This window comes from Marmota marmota, unplaced genomic scaffold (assembly GCF_001458135.2).
Source record: "Marmota marmota marmota unplaced genomic scaffold, marMar, whole genome shotgun sequence".
Classification (NCBI taxonomy): Eukaryota; Metazoa; Chordata; class Mammalia; order Rodentia; family Sciuridae; genus Marmota; species Marmota marmota.
The window spans coordinates 1,856,079-1,881,344 of record NW_026000240.1 but is presented as its reverse complement, the minus strand read 5'-3'; the positions used below and the strand labels follow the sequence as shown (position 1 = coordinate 1,881,344).

General features: G+C 31.9%; 1 protein-coding gene across 29 annotated transcripts in view; it reads left to right on the top strand.

Annotated features, from left to right (window-relative positions):
- The window catches only part of Dlg1 (discs large MAGUK scaffold protein 1), a 274,457-nt gene that overhangs the window by 222,202 nt on the left and 26,989 nt on the right, over window positions 1–25,266 (top strand). For 11 of the 29 annotated variants that reach the window (XM_048794405.1, XM_048794408.1, XM_048794402.1 and 8 more), the window contains 5 exons: window positions 2,411–2,525; window positions 7,284–7,460; window positions 11,557–11,626; window positions 16,048–16,147; window positions 24,678–24,719. In XM_048794405.1, coding sequence (XP_048650362.1) covers window positions 2,411–2,525; window positions 7,284–7,460; window positions 11,557–11,626; window positions 16,048–16,147; window positions 24,678–24,719 — 504 coding nt within the window. Of the gene's footprint in view, window positions 1–2,410; window positions 2,526–7,283; window positions 7,461–11,556; window positions 11,627–16,047; window positions 16,148–16,831; window positions 16,866–24,677; window positions 24,720–25,266 lie in introns of all 29 variants that reach the window. The other 18 variants (XM_048794420.1, XM_048794419.1, XM_048794416.1 and 15 more) reach the window with 5 other exon arrangements.

Here is a 25,266-nt window from a genome sequence, read left to right as displayed (position 1 = left end):
CAGCTGAGCTCATTTCATGGAATATAAAATTCAAAGAGTGGATGAGCTGCTTTAGCTGCTTTGGAGGATCCAGGGTGACCTCACTCCCATTATCTTGTGCCTTAGTTACACCTGGCTAGAAGTTTGGACTCAGAGAACCATCATCTGATCTGCAGTATGGTTATTATAGAGTAGTAGGGCCTGTTACATAGTGTCTGGCTTCCCCTCGGCATCCTGGCCTGTTTTAATCAAACCTTGAAAATTACACAAGATCATCAGGACTTCTTGGTTATAAGCAAGTCAGAAAAAAGCCCAAATTCAAACAGAGGGGAATTAGACTCCACCTTTTGTTGGGGAAATGAAAGTTACATTGTATAAGAGCATGTGGAAGCACTTTTGGAAAATATAATCTGCCACAGTTATTTTGTAAAGGTTCTACACACACACACACACACACACACACACACGTAACCCAAATCATAAGAATAAAACTGGGATAAACACCAAAAGTTAACTGAAGTATTAAAACAATTTTCAGGTTTACTAATGAAGCAAACAAAAAGATTATGTAGTGGTTTTTAAAAAGTGAGAAACATCTGACTATATGGCTATTCTTACTATTTCGTGGGGAAGAAACAAAGGAGAAATCTATAAGTTTACCATTTAAAAAGAAGATGATGAGGCTGGAAGTGAACTTAGTGGTAGGACTTCTGCCTACCTTTTGCAAAGTCCTAGGTTCAACCCCTAGTAAAGAAGCAAGGAAGTTTTCATGTATTCATACACATAATTATATATTATATACATATATAATAAAATAAAGATGAATGTTTTACAGGGATGTGTGTATATGCTTATATTGCTAAAAATGGAGGAATAAGCTTTTCTTTACATATTTACTTATCAGGAACAGGACAGAATAGGATGAGTAAAGGATAGAGGCTGAACTTCATTTTTTTAAAGTATTTTTTTAATTGTCAGTAGACCTTTATTTTATATATATGTGGTGCTGAGAATCAAACCCAGGGCTTCACACAATCTAGGCAAACATTCTACCACTGAGCCACAACCCCAGCCCTGGACATCCTTTTTAATATTCTTCTTGCTGTAAGATTTGACTTTTGACTTATTTCACTTACTTACAAAAACAAAAAATTTAAAAAGCAGCCCCTAAAAATTGAAGTTTAAAGTAAAAAGAAACAAATGAACCTAATGTGTATCCCTTTGGCAGCCTTAACACCCAAGGAAGAATTATTCCAAGTGACTAAAACAGTAATTCAGCCAGGCATGGTGTTTCTGCCTATAATTTCAGCTACTCAGAAGGCTGATCACAAGTCCAGGGCCAGCCTGGGCAACTTTGTATGACTTTGTCTCAAAATTAAAAATAAAAATGGCAGGGGATGTAGCTCAATGATTGTGAGCCTCTGCAGAGGAGAGAGGGGGTGGAACTCAAAACATATCTCCCATGGTCTATATACCTATCTGTAAATCTTAGCTGTGTCAACATATAATAAAGAAGATTTGTCATGATAGTTACATAGTAATGTGAGTTTTTTAATAATTGGTTGCCTCAGTTAATCATAATATCCATTAAAAAACATGATATGACAATGATGAAAGGAAGAGTGACCCAGCAGTATTTATTCTTACTCTGTCTTCTTAAGCTATACAACTCACAAGCAAATTGTTTGTTCTAAGACTAGGTTTATAAGAAAATCAAGTTTGATATAACATTGATTTAAAAGAAAAGACATAAATGTGTACAACTTTGTAATTGCAATAATTTTTTTTAAAGTGCTACAAGTTTTTGTTAAAGATTGAGTAGTTCTTAATGTATAATATAGTTTAAAGTAGTCCATTTTCAAAATTATTCTTTTATATAAAAATGTGTTAAATAAAAATATTTAGGAATGTTATTTCAGATTTTTTTGCATCTTATTTTGACATTTGATAACTTACGAATTATTAGTTAAAATTTATCAGTTTGTTAAAGCACATTTTTATTATTGATCTGCATAAGTTCTGCATAAGAATATAAGGTTAACTGTTAAAGGTTAGTAATCAAAGCATCTAGTTCATTAATATAGCTTTTTTTAAGACAAATTAGAATAAATTCTGGTTTTTAACATATGCACTTAATTTATTTAGACAGTAAGGTAAGATTGATAGTGCTGTTTGATTCATGGAATTGCATTAACTGATTAAATATTATATGAATGTAGAAAAATTCTAAGGCAATTTAATTTCTGACACATTAAGAAGCTCATAATTTTTTAAGTTTTCATGTTGAACAAAATCTTATGCATTTTACTGTTTTAAATTCTAACCACATTTAATCTATTTTGAAACAGCTTAAACATTTAGCAGTTTATCTTTAGGTAACTTATTTTTTTGAGACTATAAAATAAAATTATTTCTCTTTTCCTTCCTTCAGAGTACAGTCGTTTTGAAGCTAAAATACATGACTTACGGGAGCAGATGATGAATAGTAGTATTAGTTCAGGGTCAGGTTCTCTACGAACTAGCCAGAAGCGATCCCTCTATGTCAGGTAAATGTTTTACTTCTAATTATAGCAATCTTTAATTATCTATTCATGTAAATTCTTTCGGTATTTTCCACTGACTTAAGTTTTACTATAAAAAAATATATTACAAGTTAGTGAAATGTTTTTTAATGATTGATTTTCTGACAGTGTATCTATGAAGAGTTAGAATATTATAATTTCATTAGTGAAAGTTATGTAACCCTTTGAATAATCATGATAAAGACAAGATAAATGTGAACTTGGAAGTATTTTTAGATTGGTGTTTTAGGAATGCAAACCTGACATATTATACCACACTTAGATTTACTTGTATCATTTATAATAGGATATATTCCATTTGAGTAACTTATAAATTACCTTGGCAGTTTCTTTAAAAGTAAAGAGAGCAAATAAAAATAATAAGTGCTGGGGGCAGTAGTACAAGCTTGTTATCCCAGCTATTGGGGAAATGGGACAGGAGAATCACAAGTTTGAGACCAGCCTCTGTAACTTAGAACCTGTCCCAAAATTTAAAGGGCTGTGTTTTGTTTTGTTTTGTTTTGGGGGAAGGGGGAGTTAGTTCAGTGGTAAAGCACCCCTGGTGATTTATGAAATACTTAAACAAAAAGAAAAACATTTTGTACACTTGTTTGGAGTACTTTTATTTATTTATTTATTTTTTATACCAAGGATTGAACCCAGGGGCACTTAACCACCATGCCATACCCCCAGACATTTTTAACTTTTTAGTTTGAGACAGGGTCTCACTAAGTTGCTGAAGCTGACTTTTAATTTGTGATCCTCCTGCCTAGCCTCCTGAGCTGCTGGAATTATAGGTGTGCGCCACCACACCTGGCCATTTTTATTAATTTTTTAAAGATATAACACTCTAATTTTAAAGTTCGTATGTTATCAAAAAGCCTTATAATGAAAAGTAATAGTCATCTCCTACCAGCCTCTAGTTTCATCCTCTTTAAACAGTTATCTTCCATTTTCAAAGCAAACTCCCTTGCCTTTACCTCTTAATTTCTAAATAACATGTATATATTACTGTTTTCTACTTTAAACATTATGGACTTACTGCCACTGTGTTCCCCTACCACACCATTCATTCTGCCTCTTATTATGTGACCCACACATAATCCCTATCACTGTCAATAAAATTAATAGTATTGAGAGCCATGTGTCTAAATAAGCCTCTACAGTTTTTCACAACATGTGGACACATAAATGGTCTTAAATCAGATGGAGTTTCTTCCCATTTTTGTGCTCCAGTAGTTACTCTGTAGACTGGCTGTACATTCTCAAAAAGGACTTCCCTTTGCCATTACCCTGTTCCCTTTGCCTCTTTACTGTATCAGGATATGTTGCTTGCGTGTCACATTTTCTTCTTAGTTTTCTTTTGTTTTCCTAAAGTGATTCTCTAGTAAATTCCTGAGAAAAGATTGGGTGGGAGGTATTTATTCATTTTTTTTTTTTTTGAGTCTTAGCATGTCTGAAAGTGACTCTATTCTGCTTTCTCAATTAGAATTTAGTGGGGAGGGGTAATATCCTGTTCTATTTTCCAAGAGTTCCTTCTTGTTATCTGATTTTTTGTCATTTTTTTATTTCATAAACGTGATAACTAATGTTTTTCTGAGGTTTTATATTTCAAGTATTCTCTGTGTTTTTATTTTATAGTTAGTTTATTTTCTTTAGTTTTTTATATGTGAGGTGTTCTTTAACTATTCAGTGATCCTTGTTTTCCATTCTTAACAGAGAATGAAACTAGAGGGTTTAACTAGAAGATAATGGAAGAGGAATAAATTGACTCTTTCACTCTCCTCTTCTGCCTCATGTCATTCTTGTCTTTTGTGTCACGCAGTAACTCTAAAGAATACTTAATCTCCTGCCAGCAATATAAACCAGATTGCTAGAATTTTCTTTTTCAGTATATGGATTTCCCGTTCATTCACTTGTTTTCAATCTAACTTCTTCCTACACCCCTCCAAGTTCCACAGCACCTAGCTTCTCAGACTCAAGTTTCTCTAAGATTAAACCTCTGGTCTTCTATAGGACTAGAAATGGGAAAAGGGGCCTGGAAGATCTAATGGCTATATAAAGTTTCCACCTTCTGTTTTCAGTAGTATAACTTATCCCTGCTTACCTGGATACTGTACACCTCTAATTTTTGAGCACGTGTAAAGTTCTTATGGAATAAATCTTGTTTCAGTATCCCTTTCTTCAGGTACCCTAGTTATAGCTTCTCTTAGTCTGCTAAGCATAGGTATCATCCAAAAATATTATTAAAATCTCTTTTCTCCTATTGTCCTCTTTTGTATTTTTATTTTTCATTGTCATTATAATGAGTTTCAAGATGGAAAGGAAATAAACAAATGTAGGCAGTCTGCCAGTTAACCAGAGGTTCATGGTTCTTTACTTTCAAAAAATAAAAACAAGGCTATGAAAGATCATAGTTGATGCCTTTTTATAAATCTCTGAAACAAACTAAACCATTATAATGTTTCAACCCAATAAGTCCAAAGTTTTCAGTTCTGTAAATATTTCAACAAAGTTAGAACAGGTTCATTAAAATATATTGGAAATCATAATATAGAGCTCATATAGCCTTTATATTTTTTCATATATGTATATGTCCCACATCTGAGACAATGGGACAACATGTGATAAAACTAAAGCAACAACAACAACAATAGCAAAAAGGATCAAGACAATTAATAAACACTGTATTCAAAACAGTGGTTTCAAAACTTTATAATAATGATATAAAACTTTATAATGATGATTAACTCTTGATCCAAGGGAAGAAGGATCAGAGAGAGAATATATAGGTAAGTAAATTATTGATAATGGTCAAAGTGTTCATTATACTCTTAAAATTAATAACTCATGTATTCCATGCATTTATTATTTTAATGAATCAAATATGACAAAAGATAGCGCTAACAGAATAGAGATTGCGGATGATTTCTTTGACCATTTATTCATCAGTAATATACTTCTATTTTGTGATTCAAAAGTTGAATTTTTTACTAAAATGTTGAGATAATATTTTCCATTTTCTGAATGTCTTTTGACTTTGTTCTGTTGAGGTACTTTATTTTTTATTTTATAATATGTTGATTTGTATCCTCATCTTCTAAATATTTTCTTACATGTTAAGTAAGCCATCCCACTTAATTTCCACATACTTCTCTGAGACCATTAGCCTTGAAAGAAAAGATCACATTTGAAAAACATGAATTGCCAGTTCATTCATTAACTCCATCATGTAACTCCATCTCTCATCAGATTTTACTTCAGGAGAAAAGTTTCTAAAAATTGAGTAGCATGGAAGGCTGTGGATATGGCTCAGTGTTAGAATGTTTGCCTCGCATATGCAAAGCCCTGGTTTCATTGTCTAGCATCACAGAAGAATTAAAAAAAAGTTGGGTAGAATGAAAAAAGAGTAGGGATTTGTATCCTCATTTGTGATTATCAAATTGGAATAAAAGAATAAATAAATAGTATTTAAAATGTAATTATTGGAATTCTTTCTTATTCTCTTTATTTGTTCATTTTTTTGTCAGTTTTAGCAGTACTCAGGATTGCACCTAGGACATGTACGCTACCACTAAGCTACAACCTCAGCCCTTTCTTGTACTCTAAAGAGAATTTATTTGAATTTTAAAATTAAATTTGTTTATATATTGTACACAAATTAATCAAGTGACAGCTCATAATATTTTTATCAAAATTTTCAATATTCTTAATATTTTGCAATTGCCAAAGTAATAAAGCATTTTTTCCAAAATATTTGGCAACTGATATATTCATTTGTATTTTTCACTCTTGTTTTGTGAACAAATGGAAGAAGGAATGATTAATGGAATAATCACGATTTTGATTTAGTCTTTCAGTTCACAACTGTTGGATCAAATTTATCAGGGAATTTGTTTTCAGGTGTCTAGTTAAAGTAAACAGAAGAGTATCTCTTAATGTTTACTTTCTATTTATTATTTTAGAACAACTCTCTAGATTTGTCTCTATTTTGGAATTCATTATGGGTTGTCATTGGATTTTACTTACAGCATTTTTTGGTTTGGGTATTGGTTTCTTTTGGTTTGGTTTGGTTATGAAATGGAGTCTCACTACATTTTCCAGACTGGCCCCAAACTCCTGGGCTCAAGCAATTCCCCTGCCTCAGCCTCCCAAATAGATGTGTCAACACACTCAAAAGCATTTTTTAAATTTCTTGTACACATTTTACCAAATTTGATTTAATCCTCAGAACAACCCTACAAAATATTATTAGCCCTGTTTGATAGACAAGAAAAGCCTCAGGAGAATCAAAGAAACTGCCCAAAGTAAAAGCAAACACAGAAACTACAATATAACTCCAATAAGTAGAGGACATACCACTCAAGCCCTCAAGTCTGATTCCAAAGCACCTGCTAATTCATCTATACCAGCACTGTCCAAAAGAAACATAATATGAGCCACGTATATTGGTTTTAATTTTCTGAAAGTCACATTTAAAAAAAAAAAACTATTTCTCATACAGTATTGAAAGAAATAGGTAATATATCTAAACTATTTCCATAACAAGTTGATTTGATACTTGTTTTGTCTCATTTTCTTGTGCATATAGTACAATATTGATCTTGGCATTATCTTGCCTACCATAGTATAATACTAGTTTAATTATCCAAGTTATATATACTTTGAGAATCCTATATTTACTTAAAATTGATTAATACCACAATAATAAATAATTATGGGCTTTTCTTCTTCTGAATCTAGAGCCCTTTTTGATTATGACAAGACTAAAGACAGTGGCCTTCCCAGTCAGGGACTGAACTTCAAATTTGGAGATATCCTCCATGTTATTAATGCTTCTGATGATGAGTGGTGGCAAGCCAGACAGGTTACACCAGATGGTGAAAGTGATGAAGTTGGAGTGATTCCCAGTAAACGCAGGTAAATTTGTTTGTTTGTTTGTTTGTTTTACCACTTGAAAGTAGGGCATAAATAGCATAAAAAATTGCTGTTTCTTTACATTTCTTTTACTGTATAATATGGATGGACCTGGAAGACATTATGCTAAGTGAAATTAACTAGACACGTGAAGACAAATATTGGATAATCTCATTTGTATATGAAATCTTAAATAGCAAACTCAGACATTAGAGTGGTGGTCACTAGGGGTTAGGGGAACAAGGAATGGGAAGATGTTGGTCAAGAGACACAAAGAGCAAATACCAGAAATCTTATGTATATGATGGCAAGCCACAGGTAACAATACTGTACTGTATTCTTGAATTTTGCTCAGTAGGTAGATCCCAAGTGCATTTTACCATCATCAACAATCCAAAAAAGATAACTAAGTAATAGATTTTTTAATTAGCTTAACTGTAATGATTATTTTACAATGTTTGCCTGTCAAATCAAATTGTGTGCCTTAAATATGCATAATTAGATTTTAAAAACACCAAGACAACTGAATAAATTTATTTTATTGAAGTGTTGATTTTATACTTTGTTTTCCAGTATTGTGCTTCACAACTATTTAATTTTATTCACATTGAATTGTAACCAATGGCATAATTAGAAGATATGATGCCCCCACACAGATCTCTTTAAAGTTCCTCCTGGTTGCTAAAAAAATAAATAACTCTTGTGTCACTATGCCATGTGTCTATACCAGTAAAAGGAGACAGAATTAAAAGTGTCTGTAGTTTTCCTATGTTAAGTGGTAACAGGACTTACATTTTTTAAGCTTTTGATTGTGTACATTGCCTCCTTTAGATTTAATAGAAATATTTAGTGGGATACTTCACTTCTCCTTTTTCTTGATTAACTTAGACCTGTTGGTACTGTCTTTGCTCTTTATGTTTAACCATTAATTTTTGTGATTCATTAATGCATGTTTACCATCTAGTGGCAAAAGTGATTATATACAAATGTCTTTAGTATGATCCATAATTGGGGAGGCGGGCCTAGAGAAGAATGGACAGACTTTGGATTGGGCAGGAGGGAGTGAGGGGAGGGGAGGGGGTGTGGGGGTGAGAAGGATGGTGGAATGCCATGAACATTATTACTCTCTCTATATATATATGTATGATTGTATGAATGGTGTGACTCTGCGTCATGTACAGCCAGAGAAATGAGAGGTTGTGATCCATTTGTGTACAATAAATTGAAATGCATTCTGCTGTCACGTATAACTATTTAGAACAAATTAAAAAAAAAAAAAAAGTATGATCCCAGTTTAGAGTACCTTATAAGGTCTCTGAAATGTTGACTGTCTGTACTTTTATAAGCAAAGTATTAAAATGGCAGCTTAAATTCCTCCAAGATAGTTTTAAGATAGCCAGCAAAAATAATAATGTCTGTTATAGTTAGTTAATTGATTTGAGATAAAGCTTATGATGTAATAAACATACTTTTGCGGGGCTGGGGTTGTGACTCAGCAGTGGAGCACTCGCCTAGCACATGCCGGGTGCTGGGTTCTGTCCTCAGCACCAATAAAAATAAATAAAGGTATTGTTTCAAACTAAAACAAAAACAAAATATTTTTTTAAAGAACATGCTTTTTCTTATTGAGTTGGATTTATATTTTGTTGGAATCACTGTAATTGGTAAATATACAAATTATTTATAAACCATCTATAAACCTCTTTCTATATTTTATACAAAAAAGTAGTATTAATCTGTTCTTGTGGTGCTGGGGATAAAACTTTGGGTGGGCATCATGCATACTAGGCAAGTGCTCTATCACTGAGCTACACTCATCCCTAGCCCAAGAATAGTATTATTAAAGTATTTAATTTAAAGTAATTGATCTTTAATTTAATTATTAAAGATTTTTTAATTGTGGTTTTAGGGTTGGTTTATAACTTATTGGGTAGATCCACATACTTAGCAATATCCATCTGTGTGCAATCTTATGTTTGATGGCAAATTCTCTTTTAGCAATGCAGCCCCTTAATGTAACTTTTTCCCAAAATAGAATATATTCTGCTTAAAATTCAAAAATGCCTCCTCCCTACATTCTTGAGTCAGTAGAAACCTCACATCTTAAATGTCAAGGTCAGAGTTCCTAAAAATTTTCTTATCCCTTGGAACCTCATATCTCACAAAGGCTCTCCATGTACCTGCAGCCAATGTTTGATGAAAACAGAATTAAGAATTACTGTAAGAGATATATCTTGAGACCCTACCAGTCCCCAAATTCATGAGTAGCATTACAGAATATAATTTTTCTCCCGTAAAATACAGTATGAAAACTACAACTAACTAGGCTATTTCATTCATTAATATATTCTAAACTTGTTTTTCCTTAAATTGAACCTACTTAGACTTCTTTACTTCTAAGAATTATAATTACTTCAATTCTTGACTTTCTTTCAGGGAAAGAAATCTTTCTTTCAGAGAAAGAAAACCTGAAAAATTGCTAAATTCAGTAAAGAAATAAACACCTTTTAAGTCACTCAACTATTTACTGAACAAGCAATAGTTAAGAAACAAAGCCATTTTGAATGATAAATGCTTACCAACTAAATGGTAATTTTGTTGTGCCTTCAGCAAATACTTAGATATTATAAATTATGCATGTCATGGCCCCTCAAGATTGCTCTGGAATAGTAAAGAACATAAGTTATAAGTCTATGAATGCCAAGGCTCTGCTCTACCTGTGGTAAAACTATATAGCTAGATATATTTATTCATATGCTATTTGGGTAGGTTTTTCTGCAGTATGCTTGCATAATTGCGTGTTAAAAATCTAAGGATTTATAAAAACATACTTTAAATCAAACTTTGCAAGATTATATTGATGTTAGAATCTACAATAAATTTTGGTTTACACTTATAATTTGCTTGCATATTTTTGAAGAGCTAACACTTTAACAAGGTTCAAAGTTCTATAAGCTATTTAGGTTCCCTCTAAACCTATTTCACCTTACAGGAATAAGGAGAGTTACCAGTTCTTCTATATCCCTCAAAAAATACTGCAAAATTTATGTTTTACACTCTAACTAGCTACTTTATATATATATATGCACATATACATCACTGAAATTAAGCTTAATTTTTATGTTTCTCGCTTATTTTTCTAAGTTTCAGAAAAGTAAGTACAAAAAATTGCAAGAATAGTACAGTGAACATCCACACACCAAATGTTAAGTTTTACCACATTTGCTTTCTCAGTCTTAATTTGTAGCATTGGTGTCCTACGCTAATAGTTTTTTCATCTTTTATTGGTACATTACAATTATACTTAATAGTGGAATTCACTGTGATATAATCATACATGCACATAACATATTTCTTTAAAAGACTAAACCAGCTGGGCACATGGTACATCCTGTAATCCCAATGACATGGGAGGCTGAGGCAGAAGGATCACAAGTTCAAAGCCAACCTGGGCAGCGAAAAGACCCTATTCCAAAATAAAAATGGCCAAGGATGTAGCTCAGTGGTAAAGCATCCCTGTATCATAAAAGAAAGAAAAGGAAGCAGGGAAAGAAGGAGAAAGAAAACCTGAAAAATTGCTAAATTCAGTAATGTTGCCTCATAATATTTTAAATATAATTATGAAATTTAGTGCATGTGTAAGTTTACACATATACACTTTATTTTGGTATTCCATAAGTGTGTTGTATTTTATTAAATGAGCTCAATATTTCATTTTTCTGCAATTCTAATTAATTTTGGTATGTAAACCTATATGACTCCTAGAGATTTTAGCATATAAAAATATTCATTATGGAGCTATCAGATCTGTGATTTCTAGTAGGATTCCTAGATACATTTGGTTTACTTAAAAAAAATAACATTCTAGTTAAATGTGATGGGGCATACCTATAATGCCAGCTACTTTGGAAGGTGGAGGCAGGAGGATGGTAAGTTCCAAGCCAACCCGGGCAACATGGAGAAGACCCTGTGTCTCAAAAAAAAAAAAAAAAAAAAAAAAAAACCCTGGGAGCCAGGATGTACCTCAATGATAGAGCCTGCTTAAGGCCCTAAATTCAATCCCTACCACCTAAATAAATAATCTTCTGTACTTTGACAGAGTTGAGAAGAAAGAAAGAGCCCGTTTAAAAACAGTAAAATTCAATTCTAAAACAAGAGGAGATAAAGGGGTGAGTATATGAAATCTCTTATTTTTGAAAATAAGTGAGGACAGTATACTTTTTCATAATTATCATTTGAGCTAGATTGTTAAGAAAGATTTTGCCATAGAATTAACTATAAGCAGCTCTTTCCAGGTGCTTTACAGTAATAGTGAGCATTTATTAAAGTACCCATTTCACAGACATTTCCAAATAATTAAAACTACCATTTGATATATTCTTAGCAACATACTTTTGATCAGGGTTATTTTTATAAATGAAATGGATTATATTATCACTACTAATAGTGAAAGCTAGTTTAATATTGACTCCTCTATACTATAGGTGCCTTCAAAATATCAACTGTTAAGAAGTTTACAAGTTCTTGCAAGTGAATTCATGAAAATCTCCTTGTTCTCTGAACCGCCGTCATTGTAGAAATAATTTCTCAATAGAATTCATGTTTTAAATGTTGGAATCAACATGAATATTTATTTGGAGGGAATAATGAAAGTGAGTCAAAGAAGTTTTGTAGATAGAAAAGAAATGCATCAATTTTTACATATATAAAGATATGTAAATATGTTTACATATTTAAGATATATAAAAACATATTTACATATCTTTAGATATATATATTTACATATAGATATGTATTTTTCATTTTTATACTGTGCTTGAGTATAAAAATTTTGGATGCCAGTGGATGAGAAAGTACCAATTTCACTTATACTACGTTGACTGTAATTCCTGATTATCCTGAACTCACTGCAAGAAATCTTCTAAAAGTAAGCCTGAATAAAGAGCTGAACAAGTTGTGTTGAAATACTTTTCATAGCAATTGGTTTTATGTGTTGGAGGGGTCTTTTTGTTGTTGTTGTTGTTTTTACTCTAAAATAAATATTTGATAATATTTGAAAAGTTAACACAGCAAAATAAATTTACCCTCCATACAACTCTGTTACCAATTCACTAAGCACTCAAGCATAATATTTTAAAATATAAGAAATATTGTGTTTGCTCCACAAAATTAAATCTGAGTAAATTCAATAATATATTCAGATTTTTTGAAAGTAATAAATTCCTTTAAAAGTAACTTGTACCTTTCAGAAAACACAATTTTCAGTATTTAAAATGGAAAATTTTATAGGAGGAAAAAATCCCAAGTAACTGCTTAGAATGTGAAATAAATACAGTGCTTTTTGTGCTTGTTTTACATATGTCTTTAAAAATAATTTAGTACACTACACTTAATTGAAAAAGATTGCATGTTGTAGCTTTTCTTTCATACTAAATTAACGATATATTTATATCTTAGTCTTGTTTGTTGACTGTAACCAACTTGATACACAATCACTGTGTTCTAACACAGCACCAAAAATATGCATGATACTGAGTGGGGTAAAAATACGCTTGCCATTGATACAGAACTGCATTTCTTTCTGTAATACCATTCCTTTTCTTCCTTTTCCTTTCCTTACATGGTAATTTGTGGACTTTATTTTCACTGCAGAATTAATAATATTTCAGTTTCTCCTAACACTTTTTAATGGATTTGGCTATTTTGAAATATACATGGAAATTATATATTTAGATACTTAATATATGTATCATAAATTTGTGATGTTTTCAGTTCTTATATTTATTGCACTCTTGCAATACAACATCAATGACAACAAATAATTAAACATAGTATTTTTATTGAAAATATAGAAAACCTGGAGGTAGTTTGTCTCTTCAGTTTTGTGTTTTCCTCACACATTTTTGTCTTGTTTGCTTATGCTATTTTTGTTTTCACTTTTAATAAATTCTTCACCTGGACGATATTAAATGTAATACATTTAATACATTTCTTAACTAACAAGCACTCTTTCTATCATATTACAATATCTTATTGATATCTCATTTTGGCTAACTGCAAAGATATCAAAAATCAAAACATTTTAAACTTCATGTTTCTTTTGGTTGTGTACTGTGAAACTGACTCTGACCACTATATATGCAGTAGGAGGAGTAAATGACCTTTTATTAAAAACATTTTCAATTTCATTAGATATCATGAATGTTATTACTAAATTCAAAAACAGTGATTCTTTGGAATAAAAAGACTTAGAATTTTCCTTAATTAGTTTACACACAGATTGTTCTCTACTGAAACTTACATTTTCTTCTCTCCTTTCTAAAATTTCAAGTGAAGATTTTTATTCAGTTGATGCTACTTGACCATTTATAAAACAGTTATAAGTCCAGATTTATCCATGGTGTTTTTTCTCATTATTTTTTACGTCTGCTTAGAGTTTTTTATCTAGTTCCTCAGAGCCTTCAAAATTTAAGATTGAGGGGCTGGGGTTGTGAGGCACTGGGCTCAATTCTCAGCACCACATATAAATAAATAAATAAAATGTACATTAACAACTAAAAAATAAAAATACAAAAAGTTTTAAGATTGAAAATTTAAGGTAGTCTGCTTGGCTAATGATTGAATTAATCATGAATTATTATATGAAAAGGTAAAAATGAAAGCTTAACCTTGTTTTTATAAAGTTTCTTTTCAAAATTCTCCCATTATAATTGAAGCTAAAAATTACTTTAACTAACTTTAGTACCTTAATTGCCAGCATCATATGCTTCAAAAAAAGGGAATGCCCAAAACCTACTGCCTGGCATTGATATACTTTAAAACAGTTATGTGCAGTAGTCTCCCCACCTTGTCCATGAACAATATATTCCAAGACTCCCTTGTGGATGCCTGAAACCATGGATTGTACCAAACTCTACATCCACTGTGCTTTTTCTATAGATTCATACCTATGAATAAAGTTTAAATTGGGCACAGTAGGAGATTAACAACAAGTATGTAAAAATAATAGAATAATTGTAACATTATATTATAATCAAACTGCCAGCATACCTACTCTTGTGCTTTGAGGCCATTATTAAGTAAAATAAAGGTTACTTGAACACAAGCACTGACACTGAAACAGTGAATCTGCTAACCAAGATAGATACTGAACACACCCTGGGCAGGGCAGTAGAGATTTCATCATGCTACTCAAATCAGTGTACAATTTAACACTTAGAACCATTTGTTTCTGAAATTATCTAATCACAAAAAGCAGAATTGCAAATAGGAGGAATCTAATGTAGCATCTTATGACATGAATAAACTCAAGAAAAATGAGAACAAAATTTGTATCCTTTTGGAGCCGGAGGTATAGCCTTATGATAGAACACTAGCATGTGTGAGACCATGAGTTCAATCCCTAGCACCACCCCCCCAAAAAAAAAAAGTGAAAAAATATTATGTCCTTTATATTATTCCCTCCACTCTCAAATAATAATAATAATAACAATAATAATAACAATAATTTATATTGTCACTGGTAAGTTAGGACATTTTTCTTTTAAACATGAATGCCTATTGCAGAGAAATTACAAATGAAGCCCTTTCTCTTTAATAGCCTCATCATCCTTCTGTGGGCAGTGAAGAATATTAAATCAGTTGCTCAGTTCTCTCATAGCAATTATCTAATAGACTATTAAAATCTTTAATTTTCTTTGTGACCTTGACAGGCACTAACCTTTTTATTCTCTATGCAGAGTATGGTGCCAATGGACTGAATGTGGTTCTATTTTATTTATTTATATATACTTTTCAAAATAGATAAGTGCAGTGCAGCTTAAAAACAAGTAAATCAGTTGTAACAATGTTCAAGTTGGCCAAGAGTCTTGACTCTTCTTCCTTGGCTAAGATAACAGTGATAAATCTTCTTTTGGACTCTGTATGTATGCCTGATGGACCTTTTAGTTTTCTTTCCATTTTCTAATTCATGCCATAAGCATTTAATTATCTTTTTCCTCCTCCAAAAAGAAAATGAGATTGTGTGTTTTTAAGTATTTAGCATTAGCAACTTACTCAATTTTTTCATTTACTTTTTTTTTCCAATGGTAGCCTTTCTGTTAGTATAGCCACAAACAAAGGGATAAGGGAAAAACTGTGGTCCAAAGTAAAATGAAAGATTACAACCTAACACGCAAGCAAAGTTGAGCAACAAAATAACATTAAAAATAAATTTTATAATAGGGCACCTAGCACCATACTTGGAGATTTTTCTTGAAACTTATGGATTCATGTAAACAAATATTAGCTTGATTCATGCTTTTATAGTAATCTGATTTATTCTTTACCTTTTTTTTTTTTGTCAAGTAGCATTCCTTATTGTAAGGTATAACTGAATTGTGCTCTTTAAAAATTTTTTAATATTTTAATTTGTAAAATGTTAGAGGAGTTTATACAAAATTAGAAATTTATTTTTTATATGATTAAGTAAAATTCATACAAACTGCACACTGTGGTCACAGGAGTCAGCTTCCACAGAGCTGCTAGGCTGGGCCTTTGTACACACAGACAGTAGACATCCCTTTGTTTTGCCCCTCCTTCTCTTCTTCAGCAGTCATTCAATGACAAGCGTAAAAAGAACCTCTTTTCCCGAAAATTTCCCTTCTACAAGAACAAGGACCAGAGTGAGCAGGAAACAAGTGATGCTGACCGTAAGTATGTGGATCCAGTGGTCAACTGAGAATAAATGTAGAGGGACCTACTGCCCTGCAGTTGGTTGTTACCATGGAGACAGTTTCAAGAGCTGCAACAGGTTACTAATTGTGTTGACCAGGGGAAATGTTAACAGGCATAAATTCATTTGTATACCAATCTTAACCTTTTCTGGCACCTTAGGAACTCTTAAGCAGTGTTTTTGAATTATGTGTTTATAATTTAAACATATAAAAAATAAATAGAATTATTTAAAATAGGAGTTCTTATTTTTAAAAAACAGACATTCAAATAATGTTTTGGAAGAAAAACATAGATACCTGATTTCTAGGTATGGCCTCACCAATCTTTAAATATTAGGTCATCTGGAATCATTCCATTTTATCCCCTTTCTTCATTATGTGTAGACAATGTAAATTTTATTTTAAGAATAGCAAGAAATGTCCCTGAATTTTGCACCTCGGCCTTAATCAGTCTCTAAACTAAAACTTCCATCCTTTTATAGATTACATTTCATTTCAGTTCCAAACTTTCTGAAATCTATAAAAATGCTCTGTAAGATATGTGCACCTGTAATGGTCTTGGAACTGTCTCTTACTGTAGCACCAATTTTATGTATTACTGACAACTATTTTCTTTGATTATCTTTTTATTGCTTGCTCTCTGGGGACTACTCTCTACAGGAGATCCCTGACGACATGGGATCAAAAGGCCTGAGTAAGTGATCAAAATACTCCCAAGTTATTTTTTAACCTCCATCTACAGACCTACCTTATTCAGATGAATTTGAGATTCGTGGTAGTGCCCTTCTGGCATAAGGAGGTGTGTGATTTAGATTGCTTTTAGACTTTTCATGTTTATAACACACTTGGGATTTTTATTTCTGTAATACATACTTTTTGTTTTTCTTACACTCCATTTTTTACATGTCATTTGAAATTTACCTGCTCACAATTATATTTTCCTTTTTGTAATTTTTATGGCAGTCACTTTTGCTAGGGAGTTTTTAATATATAGACTTTTTTAGTTTTTTTTCTTTTAATAGTACTACCTGCTCTCATTATCAGAATATAGAAATATGCTCCCTTAGAGTTTTGTGTCCCTTTTTGTTGTTGTTGTTGTTGTTGTTGTTAAAATCACTTTGATTATGCATTAGAAAAGCATTGTTATGTGAAATTATAAAACAGTAGATTTTAATTATTAGAGAAGAATTGCAGACAAGTTCAAATAGCAATTTTGGAGGGAAATTATATATACCTCTTTTCTGAGGAGATTATAAGCAATGAGAAGAGTTACAAGAAATGTTATCCTTTGGTTTTCCTTTAAATCAAGATCTTATCTGTTTTGGGGTTTTGTTGTTTTAGTATTCTAAATTTTCTAGCTAGTACTTAATCTTTATATAGAATTTGGCACAGAAGCTGTTATACACAAGGAATTCAGTAAATGTTCAAATGAACTACTGAAGCAAAATTTACTTACATAAATTTTGCAGACAAAATTTTAAATTTGGTTGATCTCAAATTGCTTGTTTATGAAAATTTGCCATATACTATTCAGTAACTTTAGGTACAGTGAATCATAAATAATCTTTAGGCTAAATTGTATTCTAAATAGTTCTTTTCATTTGGAACATTAAGCATTTTGAAAACTTATTTTTTTGTAATTCATTGGTCATTAAGAATATAGCCAATTCTGTGAGCTTTCTAAGATCTACATTAATAAACATTCAGTTTCACAGACTTTTTCTCCTGATTTATGGTAACTTTATATTGTAATATTAATCTAAACTGTAGGCATTTATTTCAACCTTAGAACTTAGGTATGAATTAGGTTGAAGACAGTTTACTTCATGTATAATTTTTTCTATTGGGCATACTTTGTTATTTTTACATGTACCTTTTTAAAATTTCATAAGGACCATAGATTTTTTTATTAATAGTAGCATCCCTTTTTTTAAATCTCTTACATTTAAGGGGGGAAAACAATCTTCAAAACTAGAAAATCATTTTCACAGATTATAGATGCTATAGAATTTATTTTGAGATTATTTTGAGATTGATATATTTTTAGAAGTGATATGAATCAGCAATGTACTTACCCATTTTTACCATCATTGAGATAACAGAGATCTGTGGAACACTTCTAGGAAAAGGAACTAAATGAAGAACTTGGTTCCCATATTGATACCGTTATAATTATAACCTGACATTATATCTCTGGTTCTAACTAAGGGTTGGAATTTGAGTTGGAATATGAAAAATGGTAACTAATTATCAGACTTAGAAAAGGTTTGACTTTCTGGACAGTAACTTAAGGTCACTTGAATAATAGGTATTGCTTCATCTCATAGGAATTATGAGATGTTACATATGGCCTTAGTTATCTATATTTTATATTTAAGAATACAGGGGAAAATTAAACAAAATCCTGTGAGATTTTAAAATAAGAAAATACATTCAACCTAATATAGGTAGTCATTAAACCTTGTTGGAACAGAACTCACCTAAGGAATCTACAGAGTAAGCTATTCCAGAGACATAGAATGACCTAGTTAAAATATGTAGAATAATACTGAATATCAAGGAAAATTTATATCCATATGTAAATACACACAACCTATGAAAAATAAGATATTTAATTGAAGAGCTGAGAAACAAAAGTGATACCGTAGAATGCTTTTCATATATATGAATCCAAGAGACTGATAAATTATTGATTTGCGGTCTTGACAATTGAGAAAACAGTGAGAGAAATTGCTTTTACTTACATAATTCTGACTAGCAGGACTAACATACAGTAGAAGTCTACAAGAATATAGCTAAATCACCATCTTAATTTAAAACTAGAAACAGAAACCTGTATTACTTTTATGCTTTAAGGATGCAATTCTGAAGGAGCTCAAGGCAATAAAACTGAGTAAGATTCCTTTAACAGAGACAAAATAGGAAATTTAGCCCAATAGAAGATATATAAGGTGCATTTGTGACAATCTTTCCATTTTTACAATTTCCAATCTTGTCAAACACCTCAAAATCTCTTCTCAGGCACACAATTTTCCTGTTACATATCTCTTTCCTTTCTTCTCATTCTAAAGACCTATTTTAAGCAAAATTCTGCACAGCTCTTAGATGCCAAAATCAGACTTATTTGTGTTTTAAATAAAATATAAGCGTAGTCGTATTGCTTGGGATTGATGATATATTCAGGGAGAGCAAACTGTCAGGAAGAAATACTTAAGTAGAAATGTGGAAACTTGGTTAGAGGATTTGAAATGCTTGTGGTTATTTCAAATATCATAAATTAAAAAATGAAAATATAAATATATTTGCATCATGTATATTAAAGGGATGATGTTCTTATACTATAAATTTTGAATCAGTAAGAAACAGACCTAAATGTCCATTAGAAAACTAGACATAAGATAATACAAACACGTTAGCTTTCCCGTTAATTTAACAAATACTTGATTGATCAACTTGGAAAAAGATTATTTGGGCTCACAGTTTTGGAGGTTCTGGTCCATTATAGATTGGCCCTCTTATTTTGGGGCCTGTGGCAAAGCAGCACATCATGGTGGGGAGTGCATGGTGGAGCAAGCTGCTAAACTACATGATAACTGAGAAGCAAAAACAGAAAGTAGGATCTGAAGCACTGTAGTCTCCTTCAAAGTCACACCCTCCCCCATTGATCTGAAACCTCCATGGAGCCCCACATCTGAAAGTTTCTACCACCTCCCAATAGTGTCATACTGGGACCAAGCCTTAAAATGTGGGTCTTTTGGAGAAGCTGCAGATCCAAACTATAGCAACAAGATTGCTCAAAAGATAAGCAAAGCCAGGAGTGGTGGTGCACACCTGTTATCCCAGCACTCAGGAAGCTGAGCAGGATGATCATGAGTTCAAAGACAGCCTCAGCAATTTAACGAGACCCTAAGCAACTTAGACCCTACCTCTAAATAAAAAATAATTTTAAAAGGTGTTGGGTCCTCCCCTGGGCATCTCCTGCTGTGGAGGCAAACTAGAGGGGACTACTGAGCTGGTCCTGACCATGTGGCAGATCATGGGACTGAGTCACTGCAGAGGCGTGAACTGTCACAGCCAGAGAAACAGTGCAGCAGGGGTGACCCAGGACAGTGAGCTGCAAAGATTGTTTTGCACATTCACTGTCACATCTGTGTCTGGACCGGACACGGCACTGGGCTTCTGCGGGAGGTTCTTACCATGTATATCCTGCGCATCAGTCAGAATCATTACCAGGTGGCTGCGCCCTGTGAGCGGGCAGATGTGCAGATATACTTGACTCTCCTCTCAGTGTAACTTTTATATGAAATAATGTCACCAAGCGACAGTTAAAAAAAAAGGAGGTGGGGCGGGATTGGGCATGTGGCTCAGTGGTTAAGATCCCCTGGGCTCAATTCCTGGTACCAAAAAAAAAAAAAAAGATCAGCAAATTAAATAAGCATATATAAAAATGTTTAATAAGTTTCCTAGTAATCAATAAACAGAATAAAGGAAACTCCAGTGATAAGTAGATGGTTCTATGAAATGGCTTCTCTTTAACATAGGTATCTTTCTGGAAAAGCATCTTTTGGCCCACTAAATTCTCTTCAGGGAATTATCCTAAGGACATAATGAGCAATGGAGATAAATACTTATTATATTTGAATGTTTATCATTATTTAGAAATAACAGAAAAAAAATAAAATTGAAACTATCCTAAAATGACTTAGTGGGGAAATGGTTAATGAAGTATAAATTATCCATACTTTGTAGTTTTATGTAACCATTGAAAATCATTCTGAAAATGACATGGGAAATGCTTAATATATAAATGAAAAAGTAATATGAAAGTGTACATATGCTCAGATATGCAAATAAAATGTTGGGGGTTATTTCAAATAGTTGTTTCAAACATTCTTGTATGTGGCTTTTGGTGACCCTACATATTGCCTTTCTTTGGGACAAATACGTAGGAAAGGACAGAATTGCTAGGTCATATGCATGTGTCCAGCTGTAATAGGTATAGTTAGCTTTCTGTATCCATGGGCTCCACATCTGTGTATTCACCCAATCATGGGCTGAAAATATTGAGGGGGATTCCATAAATTTGCAAAACACAAAACTTGAATTTGCTGTGTTTACTAAACATTACACTGAATCCATGCAAATGGGGTGATATGTGGGCATAATCTTCTGTAGCCTCCTACCATTTCACAGATCTTCAGTCTCTCTAGTGCTTGTTTGAGCATCATTTGCTTTCTATCTTCTTGTGTAATTGTAGATCTGTGATGGTTATGTGTGTATGCAGAGACATTTTTTCTCATTATTCCCTAAATTATACTGTATAACAACTATTTATTAAATAGCATTTACAGTGTATTCGGTATTAAGTAATCCAAACATTAATTTAAAGTTTACGGGAGAATGCTGAGGATGTAACTCAGTGGTACAGCATTTGCCTACATTGCAAGAGGCCCCATCCCAGCACCCCTCAAAAAACAAAGTATATGGGAGGGTGTGCCTAGATTACGTGTAAACACTGCACTATTTTATAGAAGTGACTTTTGCATCCTCAGATTTTGGTCCTCTCCCAGGTCCTGGAACCAGTCCTTAATGGATACTTTTCCAAAGTATTTTTACCAATTTGCCTATCTCCAGTATACTTCATTTGCTACATATCCTTGTCTATGTTTTTAGCATGTTTGTTTGTTTTATTTTGTTTCATTTTAGCCATTCTGGTACATGGTAGAAATATTCTTTGTCATTTTAATTTGCATTTCCCTAATAGTAAATTTTTAAAGTAAATTTGAACAACTTTTTTCTATATTTTTTTGGCTATTCGAATACCTTCTTTGGTAAAGTGCCTTCAGGAAGTTTTGATGATGTTGTTTTATTTCTGGTTCTTTATTGTTGTTGTTGTTTGCTTGTTTGTTTTGTTGTTGTTAGTAATGGCAATGCTGGGATTGAACCAAGGGATTCATGCTGCTAGGCAGAGCCCTCTTCCACTGAACTAAATCCCCAACCCAAAATTTATTTTTAATCGTCAGGGACGAAAAATCATGTTACCTTTCTAACAAATTCTCACACCATGATTATGATGATGGTAATCCAAGGCCCAGACTTTTTAATAGCAAGGTTTTATTATAAAGGAGCTAAATAAAAGAGTATTTGAAAGAGCCTGCAGATTTTGATTATTGAATAGCTTTTGGCAATCTTAAAGAGTTCCAGGTGAGTAGGTGAATCCAAAACAAAAAAGATATAATAAGAGATAATAGTATCTTTAAATTTCTATTATATAACATGTCAGATGCATTCAATGGTAGAATAGTAAAAATAAACCCCACAAGTATTTATTTACCTGTCTTCCATAATTATTATCTCAATTAATTTTTCTTCAGTACTCTTAACTTCCCGCTCTCCACTCCATTGCAATAACTAATTTTTCTTTCTTTTACAAATTAGAGACTATATAGTCTATAATCTCTAATTTGTAAATTTAAGATTTTTCTTTTTTTAATGTGACATTCCTACTTCTGTGAACGAATTTTAAGAAAATAGGACAGAGCTAGGTGTAGTTACGTACACCTGTAATCCCATGGCTTGGGAGGCTGAGGCAGGAGGATTGCGAGTTCAAAACCAGCCTCTGCAATTTAGTGAGTCCTTAAGCAACTTAGTGAGACCCTGTCTCAAAATTTTAAAAAATGCTGGGATGTGGCTAAATGGTTAGTGCCCTTGGGTTCAATTCCCAGAAAGGGGTGAGGGGGAAGCGGACAGGACAGGTAAAAAGTTATAAAATGAAAGCATTTATAATTGTTGATGATTATAAAAACAAAACAGTTTAAGACATACTAAAATGTCTAAATAATAATAAATCCAATGTAATCTAATGTTTAAAAGGTTTAACCTTATAAAGGTTTTTTTTTGTAGACAGATACAATACCTTTATTTTATTAATTTATTTTTATATGTTGCTGAGGATTGAACCCAGTGCCTCACATATACTAGGCAAACACTCCATCACTGAACCAACCCAATATTATACACTTTTAAATAATTGTTTTGAAGTCTTTGTAGTAACATGAAAATAAATTTTTAAATGTAAGCTGAAAAATAAACACCATTTTATGTGTGTTTATCATATATTAGTCAATTCTACTTGCAATAACCATGATAAAGTTACAACTTGTCTTTTGTAAATTAGAATAATAGACTTACTTTTCACTATGATAGCAATTTAAAAACATTTTTTTTTTCAAACCAAGAATTGTTGTTGTTTTAACTTGAAATCTTAAGGATCTGCCATTTCTCTGTATGTGCCGATAGTGCTATTTGATTTTAAAAAGCCTACCTAGTAGGTGTTATGGCATAGCAAATATTTATCCTCGGACTTTTTCCTTGTCCTTAAATTTTTATTTTCTTTCCCTAACAGCAATTTAGGTTTACCTTTCATTAAAAACTTTTGTATACTTTTATAAATAAAAGTATACAAAAAAGCACATACATAAATAAAATTATTAGTCTTGAGTGGGTATAGTGCTGCACACCTGTAATCCCAGCAACTCAGGGAGGCTGGCTGAGGAATCTAAAAGTTCAAGGCCAGCTTGGAAATTTAGTGAGACCCTCAGCATCTTGGCAAAACCCTGACTTAAAATAAAAAATAAAAAGGGATAGAGTTAATAATGTGTTATTAATGTATGTTAATAATATCCCTGGGTTCAATCCCTAGTACCAAAAAAAAAGTTAGTCTCTTCTTTATTGAAGGAAGATATTTATTGAAAGAGTACATTTACATGTATAAGAAGAGTGCCTATTTAATGAAGTTATGAAATGGGGTCACTTTGAAAAGGAAAGATCAGGCAATTTTTTAATAGATATTTTGTTTTGAATGAATTTTTTTTCAATGTTTTACAAAGCATCTACTGTTAATTTTATTAAGGTGGAGTTTCTAAGAAATACTGGTCTATTTTAAAATGTAATTCCCAACCTGTAGAATTCTCTTCCCTTTAACTTTTTATGAGACATTTAATTTGATATCTAAAATGCTTTTTATAATCTCAGAAATATAGATTTTCATTTCTCTTCAGCAACAAGAAAGAGACTATACTGAAAAACAAAATCTATTTTTAAATTACAAAGACATTTCTTCATTAATATGGGCAGCTATTTATTCAAATATAATTTGTCTCCTTTCCTGGTCCTTAACTGTTTCATAAACTAAATTTAGTGATGCCAAATATACTTTCTTTGTCATATTCTACTTGCTATTAATTATATAGATTTTGTTTGTAAAGTGTTGTGTAAAAAATAGTGTTATCCTTAATTACAGGTATTTGCCCTTGCTGATTCTTATTTATTTGAAAAAAATTAAACTTCAGAAAATCAAAAATACTTTTTAAAACTTTATATCTCAACATTTTGTAATGTCACCATGTTTTATTTTAATGTTTTATTTTAATAATTTGCTTTTATCAGTTTTTTATATTCGTGACACTGTGTTTTCTTTATTTTTTTCATTGTCCTGCAATTTCAGAGCATGTAACTTCTAATGCCAGCGATAGTGAAAGTAGTTACCGTAAGTGTTTTAAATTACTTGTTCTTTTGTTATCTGAAATACTACGCATTCTTTGGGTAGCCTCTTCCTTAACAGTGTCTTCTATAAACTGAAAATCAGATGTTTAATATTTTAAAATCAGGAAAAGCCAAGACAAATTATGTACTTGAAAAATAAAATTATACTACAGGTTCAGCATCTCTGATCCAAAAATGAAAGAAACTTTTCAGTACCAGTGTGATGATCAAAAACTTTATGACTCTGGAGCATTTTGGATTTCAGGTTTTCAGATTATGGATACTCAGCTTGTAACTTCTATGCAAATATTTCAAAATTTAAAAAAATAACCTTAAAATCTGAAACAAGCATTTGGGATAAGGAATATTCAGTGTATACATTAAATTAATTTCTGAAGTTTTAATATAATATTAAAAAGTAAATTTTCATCTGGTTAATTGGGACATTAACTTGTATTTTGATATTTTGTTTAGTAATTGTCTTTTTAACATAATGTTTTTTTAGTAACGCTAAATCATAACCAACTTTATTTCCTTTCTTACTCTGCCTC